The sequence below is a fragment of the Lissotriton helveticus genome, chromosome 5_1 (genome assembly GCF_964261635.1).
Source record: "Lissotriton helveticus chromosome 5_1, aLisHel1.1, whole genome shotgun sequence".
NCBI classification, from domain to species: domain Eukaryota; kingdom Metazoa; phylum Chordata; class Amphibia; order Caudata; family Salamandridae; genus Lissotriton; species Lissotriton helveticus.
In genome coordinates, this window is record NC_136065.1 from 434,046,206 (window position 1) to 434,062,192 (window position 15,987).

The window sequence follows — 15,987 nt, forward strand, 5'->3', positions numbered from 1 at the left end:
TGGTGACTCTCCCGGGCTAATTAGGCGCGTATTTGCCTCCTTCGTGTGGGCATGTTTACACTTTGTGCGCAACACCATTGTCCTGAAAGTCTCCGGGGGAGATGTCACAAGGACTCCCCTGCCTCAGGGCACTCCCATTGCAGTGATCGATTAACTTGATGATCTCTCGTAAGAGTGATTTTCCCATCGATTACTTTAAAATGAATTTGTATTTTTATTGTTAATGTGTATGCACTGTTTTCATGTTAAAAAAAATACGCTAAAACCAGTTGCAGGATGCTCTTCGCTCTATTTATGGACGTCTCTGAACCCGTCACACACACTAAAAGACCCTTCCACTACTGAACTCAGGATCAATGGACTGGTACAAAACTTTTTACACACTTCAACTTCCGTTCACCAACCAACCAGCAACTAAAAAACTCCAGCTATGAGTCTGACACTCAGACTAGTGACTAAATAATCACGTGTTCCAACTTCCAAGATGGTCACGGAAACCAGGGTTCGAGCGTCAAAATCGCGTCCACATCCTGTGATTCTGGGCAAATGACTTAATCTCCCCGTTCCTGAATGTGTAATGTAAATACGGTGCTTATGTAAAGCGCTCCAATACCTTCGGGTCGAGTTCGCGCTATATAAAATATGCACCAAAAAAAAGAATAAAAAAGAAATAAAAGGCGAACATGTATGGACACCTCAGCCAATCAGCACCCCGGAATTCCAGTTGACGCACTAGTGCGCTCTGATACTAGTTCATTTTACACATTAGCCGTACCCTAGCCGCACCTCCCACTCACAGTATATGTTCAGTCTTGTGATTGGTTGTTAAGCGACCCGGAAGTGCTAAAAATTACGGGCAAATGACATCCGTTTAAAGATCAGCTGCGGACGGCAGATATGAGACTGAATTCACGGTCGCTCCGTGTAAGTAGCGGGCAGGTGGTCGCTAATCTGAGGTTGTAGATGAGAGTAAAGGGTTATTATTGATGTGTTACAACCATGACAATTCCTCCAACTCATACATTTTGGTTTAGGGGTTTTCTGCATTGTTTTTGTGGTTCGATCTGTTTACTTATCTGCTGCAGGAAGACAGCATTTTATGTTCAGCCCCAGCGTTAATGAGGTCTTTGAAAGACAAGAGAGGTGAGATTGTAGGAGAAGAGAGCTTGTTATAAGCATGGAAAAGGATACATAAATTGACTCAGACAAGGCTTTTTTTTTTTTCCCAAGCTTTGGTTGGTGGTGTTAACTGTGTGTGTGAGCCAGACGGTAGTCCAAGCTCAAGTGTATCCAACGATCTGAAATGTGTAGTAGTTTGATGTAATATATTTGTTTTTCCTTCATTCTGGGATATAGTGAGTATACTCTTAATCTATTTCCCAGAGGGATTGGTTTAAACTGCAAAACTTAATCCTACCTTTTTTTCCTCCGGGCGCAGTGGAGGTTTTTAAGCGGTGGGGTTACATGGTAAAACATGCTTATGTTTACGTTCTGTCAGGCCACTTGATTATGAGCACCTTTTGAAATTTGCTGTTGAAGGAAAGCTCTGAGTCAAACATAACCCAGGTTTTTATTTTATGGTAAATGCTCTTTTTTTTGCTGCCCAAATAAATTCACTTAAGTGACCTATTTTTATGACCTCAATCATGAAACATTTTTGGGGGGGGGAATGCACAAACGGGGAGCCCCAATGGAAATACGGACTTAATTAATAAAGAAAACCAATCCGAGGTGTGGAGGAGTCCTGATGAGCTACAATCCTACTTTTTCAAATAAAAGTTTTAGCGGCAAGGACTTAAGCTGCCTGTGCTTTCCTGAATATTTTATTTTCTCAGTATTGAGAAATAATTTTTGCATGTCTGGTTCCCTAAAAAATCTTGTCATCCTGTGTGCTTCAAAATCCAGGACTAATTCTAATGGTTGGCAATGACATCGTTTCTTGGAAACCCCAATGGACCTTAAGATACATTTTGAATGTGTTGAACTGCATTCAAAAATATTTAACAAAAGAGTAATATCAGTAGGTTGTAAGAAACTACCTTCCACTTGGTACATTGGATCAGGATTTGTTACTTGGGGTGGATATAGTGTTTAGTCTTAAACACTGATCACACCAATCTCATTACCTCTACGTCCCTCGTCCTCGACCCAGTCATCACTCATGCGGTATCCCACAAGACAGGAAATAAAACAGGAAACTCTTTTAGGCTCCCCCCCCCCCCCTCCTGCCAGGTGCTATATCACTCCTAACCACTAGAAGCACATCCTGTTTTGTTTCCTGTCGGTGGTTTACTTGATAGGAGACGCTGGGGTGAGTGCCGGGCACTTACCTGCTTCGTTTGTCCTGTGGATCCTCCTCTGCTGGGCTCTGAGAGGCTCCCGTGGACCATCGTGGGATTCCTTGGAGTTGGGCTGCTGGGCTTCCCTGTCTCCTCCTGGGCTCAGAAGACGTGTGCAGTGTGGCTCTGTGGGTCTCCCTGTTTCTTCCTGCCCGGTTTGTTCGTGACACTGACATTTCTTCAGAGGCGGAGTTCTGCGTGACGGTACTGCTGCAAGGAGGGACGATGGTAAGGCGTATGGGGCTTTAGCGCTTGGCCGTCTCTTGGGCATGCTTCTCCTCGCTTTCCCCCTCTTCTGGACAAGTGTCCCTCGCCAGCTTGTCATGCTGCGCTCGAGGGGTCTCGGTGTCAGCTTGTTTGTGGACGGTGGCTGGCGTCGTTCACTCACTCACGCTTGCAGTGGGTTGCCCTGCTTCATTCTTTTGCGGTGTGTGAGCAAGTTTCCATTTTGATTGGCGGGCGTCTGGGTGGGCTTTGGTGCGCCTGTCTGTGGGGTTGCTTTCCTGCGGTGATGTTGCCTGCCGACCCGCGCTGCCTGTTGACCGTGGGTTCGCTTTGGTGCCGCCCCCTTCCTCTTGCATTGTTCATTTCGGCCTCGGTGGTGATTGGCCGACAACGGGGCTTGCTTCTTGAGGTGTTTACCGATTGGGGGATTGGTCGTTTTTTGAATTATTTTCGACCTCTGTGCTTCTTCCTCCATGGAGGGCTAATTGGTTGGATTTCACCCTTTATATATGCGCTGGGGGGGTGTTTTCTGTTTGTGTATTCCTGCTTCTATTGCTGCTGTTACATTTGTTCCAGTGTGAGTTATTATGGGCAAGCACCATCGCAAGAGGAAGCATTCCTCTCCTGTGCCTGCCTTTTCCCCTGGGTCCAGTGGGGAGTCCGCTGCTCCTGTGAAGCGTGCCAGGAAGGATGATGATCGGATAAAGCGCCTGATCCTGGAGATGCTTTCTGATCTTAAGGCGAACAAGAAGGCTGCTGATGGTCTTTCTGGTGCTGCTGCCTTTTACTCGGCTATTTCCTCCTCTGATGAGTCTGATGGGTCTTCTCTCGCTGCGGTGGAGCTTCAGGGCAAGTACATTTCCAGGGATCTCTTGCCTGATCTAATTTCCCATGTTCGGGTTAATATGGGGTTTCCTGATGAATCTGCGCCCAGCTCCTCTCAGGATACGCTCTTTCCACAATTTAGGAAGCCTGTTGCCTCTTCTTTGCCGGTGCACCCCTTTGTGTCTGATGTCCTGCTGAAGGAGTGGAAGGACCCGGATCATATCGCTATGCCCAGGTTTATGTCCAAACTTTATCCTTTGCTGGATATGGCGGACTCCTTGCCTGATTCTGTGTCGGTGGACTCTGTTGTGGCCAGTCTTGTGCGTCGTCCTTCCATGGCGAATGATAACATTCTGAGGGACGGTGTGGATAAGAAGGTCGATTCGGCTCTGAAGAAATCTTATGCTGCCTCTCACCTTGCTATTCGGTCTGGTATTTATGGAGCCTATGTTGCCCAGTCTTTGCTGACTGATTTCAAGTCCCTGTTTTCTACGATGCAGGAGGGTGGTAGCTGTCCGGAATTACTGGAGTCCATGGAGTGCCAGGCGGAATTCCTTTCGGACATCACTTTTGATTCGGTGATGGCTTCTGCGATGTCCTGTGGTTCCTCTATTGCTGCACGTCGGAACCTGTTGCTGCGGGATTGGAAGACGGACGCGGCCCAGTGTTCCATGGCTTTGAGGCTGCCTTTCACTGGTACCCGTCTATTTGGTGGTTCTCTTGAAGAGAAGCTACATAAGAGCTTTAAAGAACGCAAGCATTCATTGTCTTTTCGTGATCTTCCGCCCCGTGGGGGCTCCTCCTTCTCCGGTGCCAGGTCTTTCCGCCAGCCTTCCAGGTTTCAACAATCCTCCTTCAGGAGTCAGCGTGGCACTGGCCGGTCTTTTCCTCGGAAGTTTCAGAAGAAGTCCCAGCGGGGTGCTGGGTCTGGCCCGCAGCGTTCCTGACTATGCCGTCCAGGGGTCGTTCTCGCTGGTGGTCCACCTGTGATTGGTGGGAGACTTCGCCTGTTCCTTCCTGCTTGGCGATTGACGACCTCCGACAGATGGGTGCTGGATGTTTTGTGTCTCGGTTACCGGATCAAGTTCCTATTCTCCCCCACCCCAATCCGAGGGGGTGGTGACCTCATCTCCTCTGGATGCCTCCCGCCATCTGGCCTTGTTGGAAGGGGTTCATCTTTTGGTCAACAAGCTTGCGGTTGTCCCTGTTCCGGAGAGGGAGCTGGGGATGGACGTATACTCCATCGTCTTTGTGGTGCCAAAGATCACGGGGGTTTCCGGGTGGTCATTAACCTTCGGGGTTTGAACTTGTTTGTGAGGAAGATCCCGTTCAAGATGGAGACTCTCCAGAAGGTGATTCTGCTGATCCAGTCCGGTTGGGTGTTCTCCACCCTCGATCTCCAGGATGCGTATCTTCACGTCCCAGTGGCTGTGGGGGATCAGCGTTTCCTGCGCTTGGGTCAGCACTGGCAGTTCTGCGTCCTTCCTTTTGGTCTGCGGTCCGCCCCCCGGGTGTTCACCAAGGTGATGGCTCCCTTGGTGGCACATCTCCATCTCCTGGGGATGTCCGTGTTCCCATATCTGGACGACTGGATGGTTCAGGCTCCATCTGTGGAGGTCATGTCTCACCACCTTCTCTTGACCATGACTATGCTCAGGGAACACGGGTTCTTGATCAACTTGCCAAAGTGTCACCTTGTGCCGGCCACCCGGAAGAACTTCATCGGGGCCGTGTTCGATTCTGTGTTGGACAAGGTGTTCCTGCCAGACGCCCGGATTCGTCGCCTTCAGTCGTTGTTGAGAAGGTTGTTGTCCCAGGCTTCGGCTCCCCTCCTGCAGTGGCTAGAAGTTCAGGGTCACATGGCTGCGTCTGTGTTTACCGTGCCCTGGGCCAGGGTTCATCTGCGCCCTCTGCTGTGGCATGTGCAGAGGTGGGTCCCCTTTCCTGTCTTGGACTATGCTGTTCCTGTGTCTGTGGACGTTGTAGCTGCTCTCCAGTGGTGGCTGGATTCTTCCCACCTTTCCAAGGGCATGTGTATCCATCTGCCTCCTCCTCTAGTTTTGACCACGGATGCCAGCGCGTCGGGCTGGGGTGCGACTCTGGTTCATTGGGCGGTGCAGCCTCGTTGGCTCCCGTCGGAGTCGCACAGGTCTTCCAACTGGAGGGAGCTGTCTGCTCAGCACATTCGGGGTGTGGACAACGTGGTGGTGGATTCATTGAGTCGGAGGTTCCCTTCGTCTCTGTGTCTGGCTCCCCGGACCTTTCAGTTGCTTTGCCAGAAGTTCGGGGATCTGGATCTGTTTGCCTCCCAATCCAATTCCCTGGTTCCCCTGTTCTGTTCCAGGTTTCCGGAGGAGGGCTCCTGGGGGGTTGATGCCTTGTCTCTCCAGTGGCCTCCTTGGCTTCTTTATGCCTTTCCTCCCTTTCCTCTGATTCCTGCCTTCTTGCTGAAGGTTCAGCGGGAGGGGGCTCGGGTGGTGGCTATTCTTCCACACTGGCCGAGGAGGTCTTGGTTTCCTCTGTTGCTGGGCCTAGCGGTGGGCCCTCCTTGGTTTCTGCCCCGCTACCCCTCTCCTCTGAGGTCCCCGTCCCCCCTTCTGGTTCCTCTCACCTTGGCGGTCTGGAGGTTGAACGGTTGTCTCTTGGGGTCCGTGGTCTGCCCGACCACATCATTTCTGTGATGTAGGCAGTCTACCGTGGCTTCCTATTCGAAGCACTGATCTTCTTTTTCGAGGTGGTGTTCCTCCTTTGGTCTGTCTCCTACCTCTTGCCCTGTGTCTTCTGTTCTTCAGTTTTTTCTGGATGGCTTCCAGAAGCACTTTGCTTTGTCTACCTTGCGGGGCCAATGGAATCCGAATCCCGTGCCTTCCGGGATTCGGATTCTTTTCTTCCTTCGGATGGCTTGTTGGTTTCTCGCCTCTTTCGGAGTTTCGCTCTCTCTTCCCCTTCTGTTCGTTCCCTGGTGCCCCCTTGGGATCTTTCTTTGGTGTTGGGTGTTTTGCAATCCTCCCCCTTTGAGCCTTTGGAGTCAGTGGACCTTAAGTTCCTGTCCTACAAAGTGGCTTTTCTGGTTGCTATTACTCCTGCGAGGCGGCTGGGGGAACTTACGGCCTTGCGTTCGCCTCCGTTTTTGCGTTTTCTGGATGACGCTGTGGTGCTCTCTTTGGATCCTGCGTTTGTCCCCAAGATCCGCTCTCGTTTCATTATTCTCAGGAGCGGGGACTTGGGCCTCCGAGTCTACGTTTGTGAGACACTACCGGTTGAATTGTGCCCTTTATGACCGGACCAATTTTGGTCGTGCAGTGTTGCAGGCTGTGGGGGGTTGCCCCCCGCTCTGATTCTTTGTGCTTTATTAAACTTTCACTTGCTGCACTCCTTTGTGTCTGATCTGTGTTTGGTGTGCCAAAGGCCTGGTTGGGCGTTGCTTTGGTATGCCTCATGAGTGATGACTGGGTCGAGGACGAGGGACGTAGAGGTAATGCTATAATTACTTTTGGTAATCCCCATTACTCTTAGTCCTACTCGTCCTCGACCCAGTCATACTTCCCACCCTCCCAGTCCAGGCCTTTGTTGCTTGGTGTGTCAGGATGTGCTTCTAGTGGTTAGGAGTGATGTAGCACCTGGCAAGAGGGGGGGTGGAGCCTAAAAGCGTTTCCTGTTTTGTTTCCTGTCTTGTGGGATACCTCATGAGTGATGACTGGGTCGAGGACGAGTAGGACTAAGAGTAATGGGGATTACCAAAAGTAATCATAGCAATTGTCTACATGGGTTCTTGTGGTTGGAAATTGTTTATATCAATTGTTGGAGCCATACAGCTATTAGCTAACCCCTTGTAAAAAATTGGATTATAATTTGGGGTTTACTGTCTACCCACATCAAAGAATCGCAAACCCTGTCCGTGTAAATCCCTAAATTAACCTGATCTCAACCCCTGGTAGCTATGGCACAGAGCAGACCGGATAAACTTATGCCAATGTGTAAAGTATTGATGCATTACCAAAATAGCAATAAAGTCAAAATGCAAAACAATAAAAATCCCTAACTGAATTAGAAAAATAAAATACAATTAAACAAAGTGACAAAAATCCAATAAGGAGTACTGTAGGTCTGAATTTTTAAGCAGTAATAGCTCTAAAAAATCACAAAGTACCAATTTTAATCAATTGGTGTGTAGACTGGTGCCTAAGTTCAATTTGAGGCTGGCCATGATGAAACGTGAGTTTTGATACACTAACCAGGTTTTTCCTTTTCAAAGATTTCACCTTCTTGGCAGCAGCACCCCATTGTCATTACATCTCCCTGCCTGCACTTACCAAGGACCTAGGCTTAAAGCCACTTGAGTGCCTGTAGTATCAACTCCAGGGGGCACACACTCACAAGACCAATCCACAAGTTCAAGGTGAACCCTCTTTTTTTGTTAGTGCCCACCAAGCCCATATTCTGCTTGTGCTGTGAGGAATCCAGGGAGTTACCACTCTATTTCTGGAGTCAAAAAATTGTCAGGAGTACAAGTTCAGAGTGGGTCTTCCACATTTGAGACATTTCTTCCTTGGGCAGGAATGTAAAAATGTAGTTCTTGAAACTGGGAGTTGCCCAATCAAGCCAATGATGCTGCCTCACCCTTCCATTGCTCTTTGTGGGATCTGTATATTGGTTGCTTATCATCTTGCACAGTTTTCTGGGAGGAAAGAAAGATAGAAGTTAACTTCAAAAGTACCATTTCAGAAAATGGGGTTTACCCAATGTTTGTCCTGGCCCTGGGTACTTAAGCAATACAAAAAACAATGGCCCTAGAACCTTAATCACAAAGGAGATTATATCAAGTAACATAGTTGAGTATTTTCTTAAATTTGAGAGGAGTATGGAGCAGAGAAATTATGCAAACTCCTCAACGCTTGAGTCAAATTATGTAAATATCAAATGAACAGAAGGATAAACAGAGCACAGACCAAAAATTCAATTCTACTGGTAATTTAATACTTAATTATAAGGAAGTCAGGTAATATTCATGAGATATAGACAAAAGGAGGTTGCTCCAAGAGGGAACGTGCTGGTAGGGAAGGGGTGCTCAGTGTTGGTTGGTCAGTGACCGAAAAGACTTTCAGTGGCATAGAAGGGAGAGGAAACGAGATGTTCTTTACATAAACAGTATGAACGGTTGTCATTCACCGTCATATGTGGCCTAGCTTTTCATATATTTACAATCTGTTCAAGTTATATACATCAATACAGAAATGAATTCCAACTTTGCACGTCAAGGAACAAGTAAAGGTAATTCTAGGCCTAACTTCAAAAGTACAGCATATCACTGTGATCAAGGCTGCATCCACTCAGGTCTAGTTTCTTCAATCAATGACTTCAGAGGAACCCCATGTACTCGTTGGAATCAGAGGACTGCCTGCCTAATCCCCCTTTCCCAGACCCCCCCCCCCCCCACACACGCACACACACACACACACACACCCTGTACGTTGTAGGAATATCCTACAGTTGCTTGACAGGGAGGAGCTGCCAATCTGTGTATTGACATTTCATCCTGCCCCTTTGCTCTGCCAGACAAGTCTAATCTCCCTAGGATGCACCAGTTGTTTCATTGACGCTTTGATATGCCAGCAGAGCATCAGAAGGACTGACTCATTCAGCAAAGCAGCTTAAAACTTGAATCCCATTAATTATCTAGAGGAAAAACACACAGTTTTATCAGTAAATGAACAGACTTGTATAGAGTAGACGTGACTGTATATAACTTTGTGACCAAGTGATTGATGCAAAGGGGCACATCCCTGCCCTTCTACCTTTGTTACGTTATAAAATTATATTGTAAGCACGCGTTACACCATTGTAAACACTAGAGCCTAAGACATTAGCCACAAAGAGAGAGGTTGATTTCTTTTAGGTGTCCAATTGCATTGTAAGGCCTTAGCAAGCTACAATCAGTTTCCTCTGAGTATAGATATTAACTGTTGGTACTTAAAAGCCCCTCACATGCTGACAGACATGCACCCTGGCCCTGAGCACTGCTTTGTGCTTAACTCAACCCTTAGCCTTCATTGGGCTGTGTGGAGCTGGAGGATGTACATGTGCCTGAGTGATGTATGTGTGGACACTAAGATGTGTGTGTGCCTGCTTGAATGTACAACTCGCAGTAGACCGCTTGTGAGATTGTCTGAGTGTGTTGGGATGTGTGCCCTGGAAGAGGTAAGTACATTTGAGACTGCACACATGTGAAAGCGTGTGCAAGGGTATGTGTGCGCTTATGAAGAGCACAATACACAGAAGACATTTCTATTTTGGGAGGCCCAGGGCTAGGTGGAGAGGTAGAGGTTTCGTCCAGGCAGATTTGTGGATTGCTGCGTTTCTGAGAGCGGGGTGGGTCACACATTGGAGGAAGGAAAAGTCCGGCTCTTCAGTGTACTTCAGTAGGAGCTCTTTGATTCTGAAGGGAGGTCAATCTTCAGAGGGGCTTGGACACATCTGACTAAGGAGATTGGGCTGTTTAGAGAATCCAAAAGCGTAGTGCTGTTGTCCTTTGATAGACTTTTGAAGCACTTATCACTAAGGCTGAAATCTGGGTGTGAACCTCTAGTCACTATCTTGGCCTATGTTTGGGGCTATCAAAATTGGAGACTGTCCTGCTGCGATAGACTGCTCTCTGAAGGAAGAGAATAACAAAGGAGTGGGCTTTTCAAAGTGAGCAACCAGTAGAACACACTTCAAATACAGAGACACTAAATCACAAGTATGTCTGTAAATGAATTAAAAATATGGGAGCTTGAGAAGCCCACATTGGCAAACTGAAGCTGTACATCAGCTTGGAGAAGCTCCGCACAGATTCTGCTTGTTGTGACCAGTACTGGGGACTAGGGGTCTTCCAGTCTCCCTTGCTGGGTGAGGAGACATCACACTAAAGGGTCAAGAACACATGTTTGGAGCCTATAGCACCAGCTTCTGTCTGACCCTAGACCATTGTGCCCTGTGACGTGAAGGAATTTGCTTGGAGGCAGCGAAGACCAATGGGGATCCATTGCATGGATGCAGAGAGTGAGATTATTTTCCATCTGTACTGCTACACCGATTTGATTGCCGGCCTGTGTTCCAAAGCCCACGACCCACTTGCCAGGTGATGATAGCAGTGAAGAGTACAGGTTACCACCCTTGGTGCTACACTCTTAAGACAGAGGGCAGTTGCCTGATATAGGGCTGTGACCTGAAGGGGCTGTCACCTTGGTTGTGCAGCCTGTGAGCCCAGTGTGCAAGGTGGGGGCTGCAGTGAAGAGATAGGGTCATTGCCCTGTATGTGCTGCTGAGACCCTACTTGCATGTCAGGAGGAAATGGCCATGAAAGAGGTAAGTTTACTCCCTGAACACATGTGCAGCTGAGACAACATAGTGGGCTGTGACTAGTTAAAAGTGAGAGCAACAACTTAAACTCCCCCGCCCGGGAGCATCGGAGACCTGTCTTGGATTCCAGGAGAGGCCTACAGCATTGAAGGAGAGAAGAGGACAACTGCTGCAGCAACAAAAGCTCCCTGCCATCTGGACACAACTGGCCTGCCGACGGGCATGCTGAGAGTCTGACCTGCCACTCTGCGGCAGGGGGTTAGACTGGCTAATGGGTGGCTGGACCCTGGGAAACGTGCTCTGAATTAACGCACTCTGGCGCAGGGACTCAGATCTTACTAAAGAGCCCACATAGAACTTCTGAGACTTCAACAATTGGCGAAAAGGCTGATTTCCATATGGCCATGTCTGAACCATCAATTGTTGTTTTTGCATTTGTCACCCCCGAATGGGAAGGGTATGCTCAGACGTGAGTCCCGTGCTCACCATGCCACTGGAATCAAGCTATCCTGGCTGATGACGGCTGATAGCCAGAAACCGGTCCTAGGATGCTTCATTCCCGTCCAGGGAAGACATGGCTTGGCAGTTCGGGCTGGACTGTTCCCATGAGGTACAGGGTCAAAGCTGATTTGCATATGGCCATGTCTGAACTGGGGTGGTGTGGTGAGCAAAATAACGATGGATTAAACCCAGATCTGTGACTAGGGGTGAATGTTTTGCCATTAACCAGGCGAGGTCGCCCCCACACACCCCTGCTACTGCCTCCATCTGCTGTGCCCTTTGTGCCCTTTTGCTGCCTTGGATTTTGCTGTGTTCGTTTTTTTCGTTTTTTATTTCTTTTCCCAGCGTTTTCAAAGGGCGACCCAGCCGCCGCTGAGCCGCCCTCTGCCCTCCTTTCCCGCCGCTGCCTCCCTGCGGCCCCGCCCCCCTCCTGCCCATTCGCCGCCCCGCTCCCGCCACCCAGCTGCTCCTCCCTCCCGGCTCCTTCTTATGTCGCCCCCACCCACGCGCAGCGGGCGCGCCGATTGTGCGCCGAGGGCGCGCCAAAGGCAAGCCCGTCTGCGCCCGTCCGTGCCTGGCCCGCGCCCAGTGCCAGGACCCCTGGCCCCCACCGATGCAAGATGACCCGACAGACCTACGACGCCGCCGCCCTCAACACACTCCGTGCCGGCCGGAACCCCGCCTGCTGCCGAGCCACCCCGAGACGCATCCACGGACTCTTCACCTGCAAGGCCTGCAAGTTCACCTCCCTCCGAACCTGCACCGCACCCGCCAAGCCAAGCACCAGCAGCAACCACCTCAAGTGCATCCTGCTCAACCCCCACTCCGTCCACAGACACGCCGTGGAACTCTGGAACCTCCTCGACGCAACATCACCAGACGTCGCCTTCCTCACGGAAACCTGGATGAACGTCTCCTCAGCCCCCGACATCGCCATCGCCATCCCGGACGGGTACAAGATCATCGGGAGGGACCGCGTCAACCAGACCGGAGGAGGCATCGCCATCGTCCACAGGAACACCATCCGCATCACGACCGACTCCAACGACCCCTTCGCTGCAGCCGAGCATCTCCACTTCCAGATTCACACCGACCCAAAGACGACCCTCCGAGGCACCCTCGTCTACAGACCCCCGGGACCACGCACACAATTCAGCGATGACATCACAGACTTCATCAGACGCACGCCCTCCCCTCCACTGACTACATCCTCCTTGGAGACCTCAACTTCCACCTGGAGAACAACAAGGACCACAACACCGCCGCCCTGCTGGACAACCTCACCAACCTCGGACTCAAGCAACTGGTCAACACCCCCACCCACTACGCCGGCCACACGCTTGACCCCGTCTTCTCATCCAGCAAGCACATCACCTTCAGCCACTCCACCGGACTCCACTGGATCGACCACAGCTACGTCCACTTCAGCTTCAGAAGAACCACGACCCACCACCACCCGCTACAGGTTCCCCACAGAAGCTGGAGCAAGATCACCGCCGACAAGCTTACCACCTCCCTCAGCCAGAACCCACCGCCAGCACAACAGACCCCAACGAAGCAGCCCGCAACTTCACGCAGTGGCTGACCGCCTGCGCCGACGACCTCGCACCACTGAAGAACCCTCCCAGCAGACCCAGAAGCAAGAAGGCATCCTGGTTCCCCGATGAACTCAAGGACTCCAAGAAGACCTGCCGCACCCTCGAGAAAGCCTGGCTCCTCGACCAGACCACTGACAACATGACCGCCCTCAAACACGCCACCCGCAAGCACCACCAGCTTATCCGCACCACCAAGAAGAAATCTCTGAAGGAACGACTGGACAACAACGCCCACGACAGCAAGGAACTCTTCAGCATCGTCAAGGAGTTCTCCAACCCCAGCACCGGCAACAACGACATCACTCCGTCACAAGATCTCTGCGACTCCCTCGCCTCGTTCTTCCACCGCAAGATCGCCAACATCCACAACAGCTTCAGCGCACCATCCACGCACCCCACCGTCGAACCAACGCCCCCCACCACCACCCTCCGCACCTGGACCACGGTGACCACCGAGGACACAGCCCGCACGATGAACACCATCCACTCCGGATCACCGACCGACCCCTGCCCCCACCACGTCTTCAACAAGGCCGACTCCACCATCGCACCCCAACTCCAGAACATCATCAACACCTTCTTCAACACCGCCACCTTCCCGGAGAGCTGGAAGCACGCCGAGCTCAGCGCCCTACTGAAGAAACCAACAGCGGACCCCACCGACCTCAAAAACCTCCGCCCCATCTCGCTCCTCCCTTTTCCTGCTAAAGTCATTGAGAAGATCGTCAACAGACAGCTTGCCGCCTTCCTCGAGACGAACGGATCCCTCGACACCTCGCAGTCCTGTTTCAGGTCCAACCACAGCACCGAGACCGCCCTCATCGCAGCCACCGACGACATCCGAGCCCTGCTCGACAACGGGGAAACAGCGGCACTCATCCTCCTGGACCTCTCTGCAGCATTCGACACTGTCTGCCACCGCACCCTAGTTCAATGCCTCAGCGACATCGGCATCCAAGAGAAGGCACTGGAGTGGATCATCTCGTTCCTCGCCGAAAGAACACAGAGAGTCCGTCTCCCCCCGTTTCGATCCGAGGCTACCGAAGTCATCTGCGGCGTACCGCAAGGATCTTCACTCAGCCCCACCCTCTTCAACGTCTACATGAGACCTCTTGCAGCCATCGCACGCCAACACAACCTCAACATCATCTCCTACGCCGACGACGCCCAGCTGATCCTCTCCCTCACCAGAGACCCCGACACCGCCAGAACCTGCCTACACAAACGGATGAAAGACGTCGCCGAGTGGATGAAGAACAGCCGCCTGAAACTGAACTCGGACAAGACTGAAGTCTTCATCCTGTGACCATCGCCCTCCGCCTGGGACTCCTGGTGGCCCACCGCCCTGGGCACCGCACCCAAGCCAACAGACCACGCACGTAACCTGGGCTTCATCCTGGACTCCTCACTCTCAATGACCAGACAAGTCAACGCCGTCTCCTCATCGTGCTTTCTCACCCTGCGCATGCTCCGCAAGATCTTCCGATGGATCCTGACCGAAACCAGGAAGACGGTCACCCAAGCACTCGTCACCAGCCGACTGGACTACGGAAACACCCTCTACGCCGGAACCACAGCCAAGCTACAGAAAAAACTCCAACGCTTCCAGAACGCCTCCGCCCGACTCATCCTGGACATCGCCCGACGCAGGCCACATCTCCGGCCACCTGAGAGACCTGCACTGGCTCCCCGTCAACAAGAGGATCACGTTCCGGCTCCTCACCCACGCACACAAGTCTCTCCACGACCTGGGCCCCAAGTACCTCAACGACCGCCTGACCTTCTACACGCCCACCCGCCAGCTACGGTCCACCAGCCTCGCCCTCGCCGCCGTACCACGCATCCGAAGAGCCACCGCCGGAGGAAGATCCTTCTCCTACCTGGCGGCCAAGACATGGAACTCCCTCCCCATCCACCTTCGGCTGACCCAGGACCATCTCGCCTTCAGGAGACAACTCAAGACCTGGCTGTTCGAGCAGTAGCGGACCCCTTCCGCCAAGCGCCTTTAAAACCCTTCCGGGTGAGTAGTGCGCTATATAAGTGTTATGATTGATTGATTATGCAGCATGCCGTCCATCAATTGTTGTTTTTGCATTGACGCACTCTAGCACAGGGACTCAGATCTTACTGAAGAGCCCACATAGAACTTCTGAGACTTGAACACTTGGCGAAAAGTGCATAATGTTTCTTGCATTGTGTTTCTATTGTACTTTGTATTATTAGATAAATGCAACTTTTTACATAAAAAAACAAGAAATTGACTGGGCACATTTATTGGTGTTGTTGGATGTATTTTGAGTAGAGTCTGTACGTGCCTTTCATCTACCTCCTACCCGAGAATCCTTGGACTGCTCAACTCGTGCTACCTCTGACTGTCAAGTGTTGGAGGGGTACTTGGCCCAGTCGATTATAGCTCATACCAGGCCTAGTCCCAGAACAGCAAGAGTAAACGGTCTCAACCACCCTGGCCGTGCCCAGTAATTCCTGCTTGTCCCTTGGTCCTCTGAACCTGGTTAGGACATCAACCTTAGTCTGAAAGCAACCTGTACATGTGTGAACACACACATGCGAACGTGTAATCTGTGCCGTGCCTCTTACTGCAGCTAAACCGCAGTGGACCTTTATATTAAAAGAAGGGCACTGTATGCTGCAGCTCAGTACCATTTTTAAATAAAGTTGACAGTGAATGTACGTATTCATTTAAGATACTTGCACCAGAGTTTCAAAAACTGGACATCCATAAGCAGAAAAAAAATCTACGGCTTTTACGCAGGTTTTAACCCACTTCGTTGCAATGGGACCCACAGACATGTGCAGCATTTGGTCAATAATGGAGGGCACATAACTTACTTGGCATTAAATATATGGGGTGTTTTATAATGTTGCATTCTGTATTGTGTAGGGTCGAGAGTTTTAACAAAATTAATGAATGCTAAATATCTGCAGCTTTTTTTGTACTACAAGACTACAAGAATGTTTCATTGATTTAAACGTGAGACTTAGAAGGTAAGTGCAGAAGAAGTGACCCATCGTGATCCAGTGGGGCCACTTTGGCGCCCGACGGAGGAAGCGTGGAAGAGGGATCTTACAGTGGATTCTGGCTGAAGAAATCAAGATGAAGCAATCCGGAGGGACGAGAGGGTTGGTAAAGATGTGGC

At 50.8% G+C, this 15,987-nt stretch overlaps 1 protein-coding gene across 1 annotated transcript in view; it reads left to right on the forward strand.

Moving 5' to 3' along the window:
* The first annotated feature begins 788 nt into the window (after positions 1–788).
* C5_1H1orf174 (chromosome 5_1 C1orf174 homolog) overlaps positions 789–15,987 on the forward strand; it is a 122,747-nt gene continuing 107,548 nt past the window's right edge. The window contains exon 1 of the mRNA XM_078642630.1: positions 789–924. Coding sequence (XP_078498756.1) covers positions 898–924 — 27 coding nt within the window. The 5' untranslated portion in view covers positions 789–897. The remainder of the gene's footprint in view (positions 925–15,987) is intronic.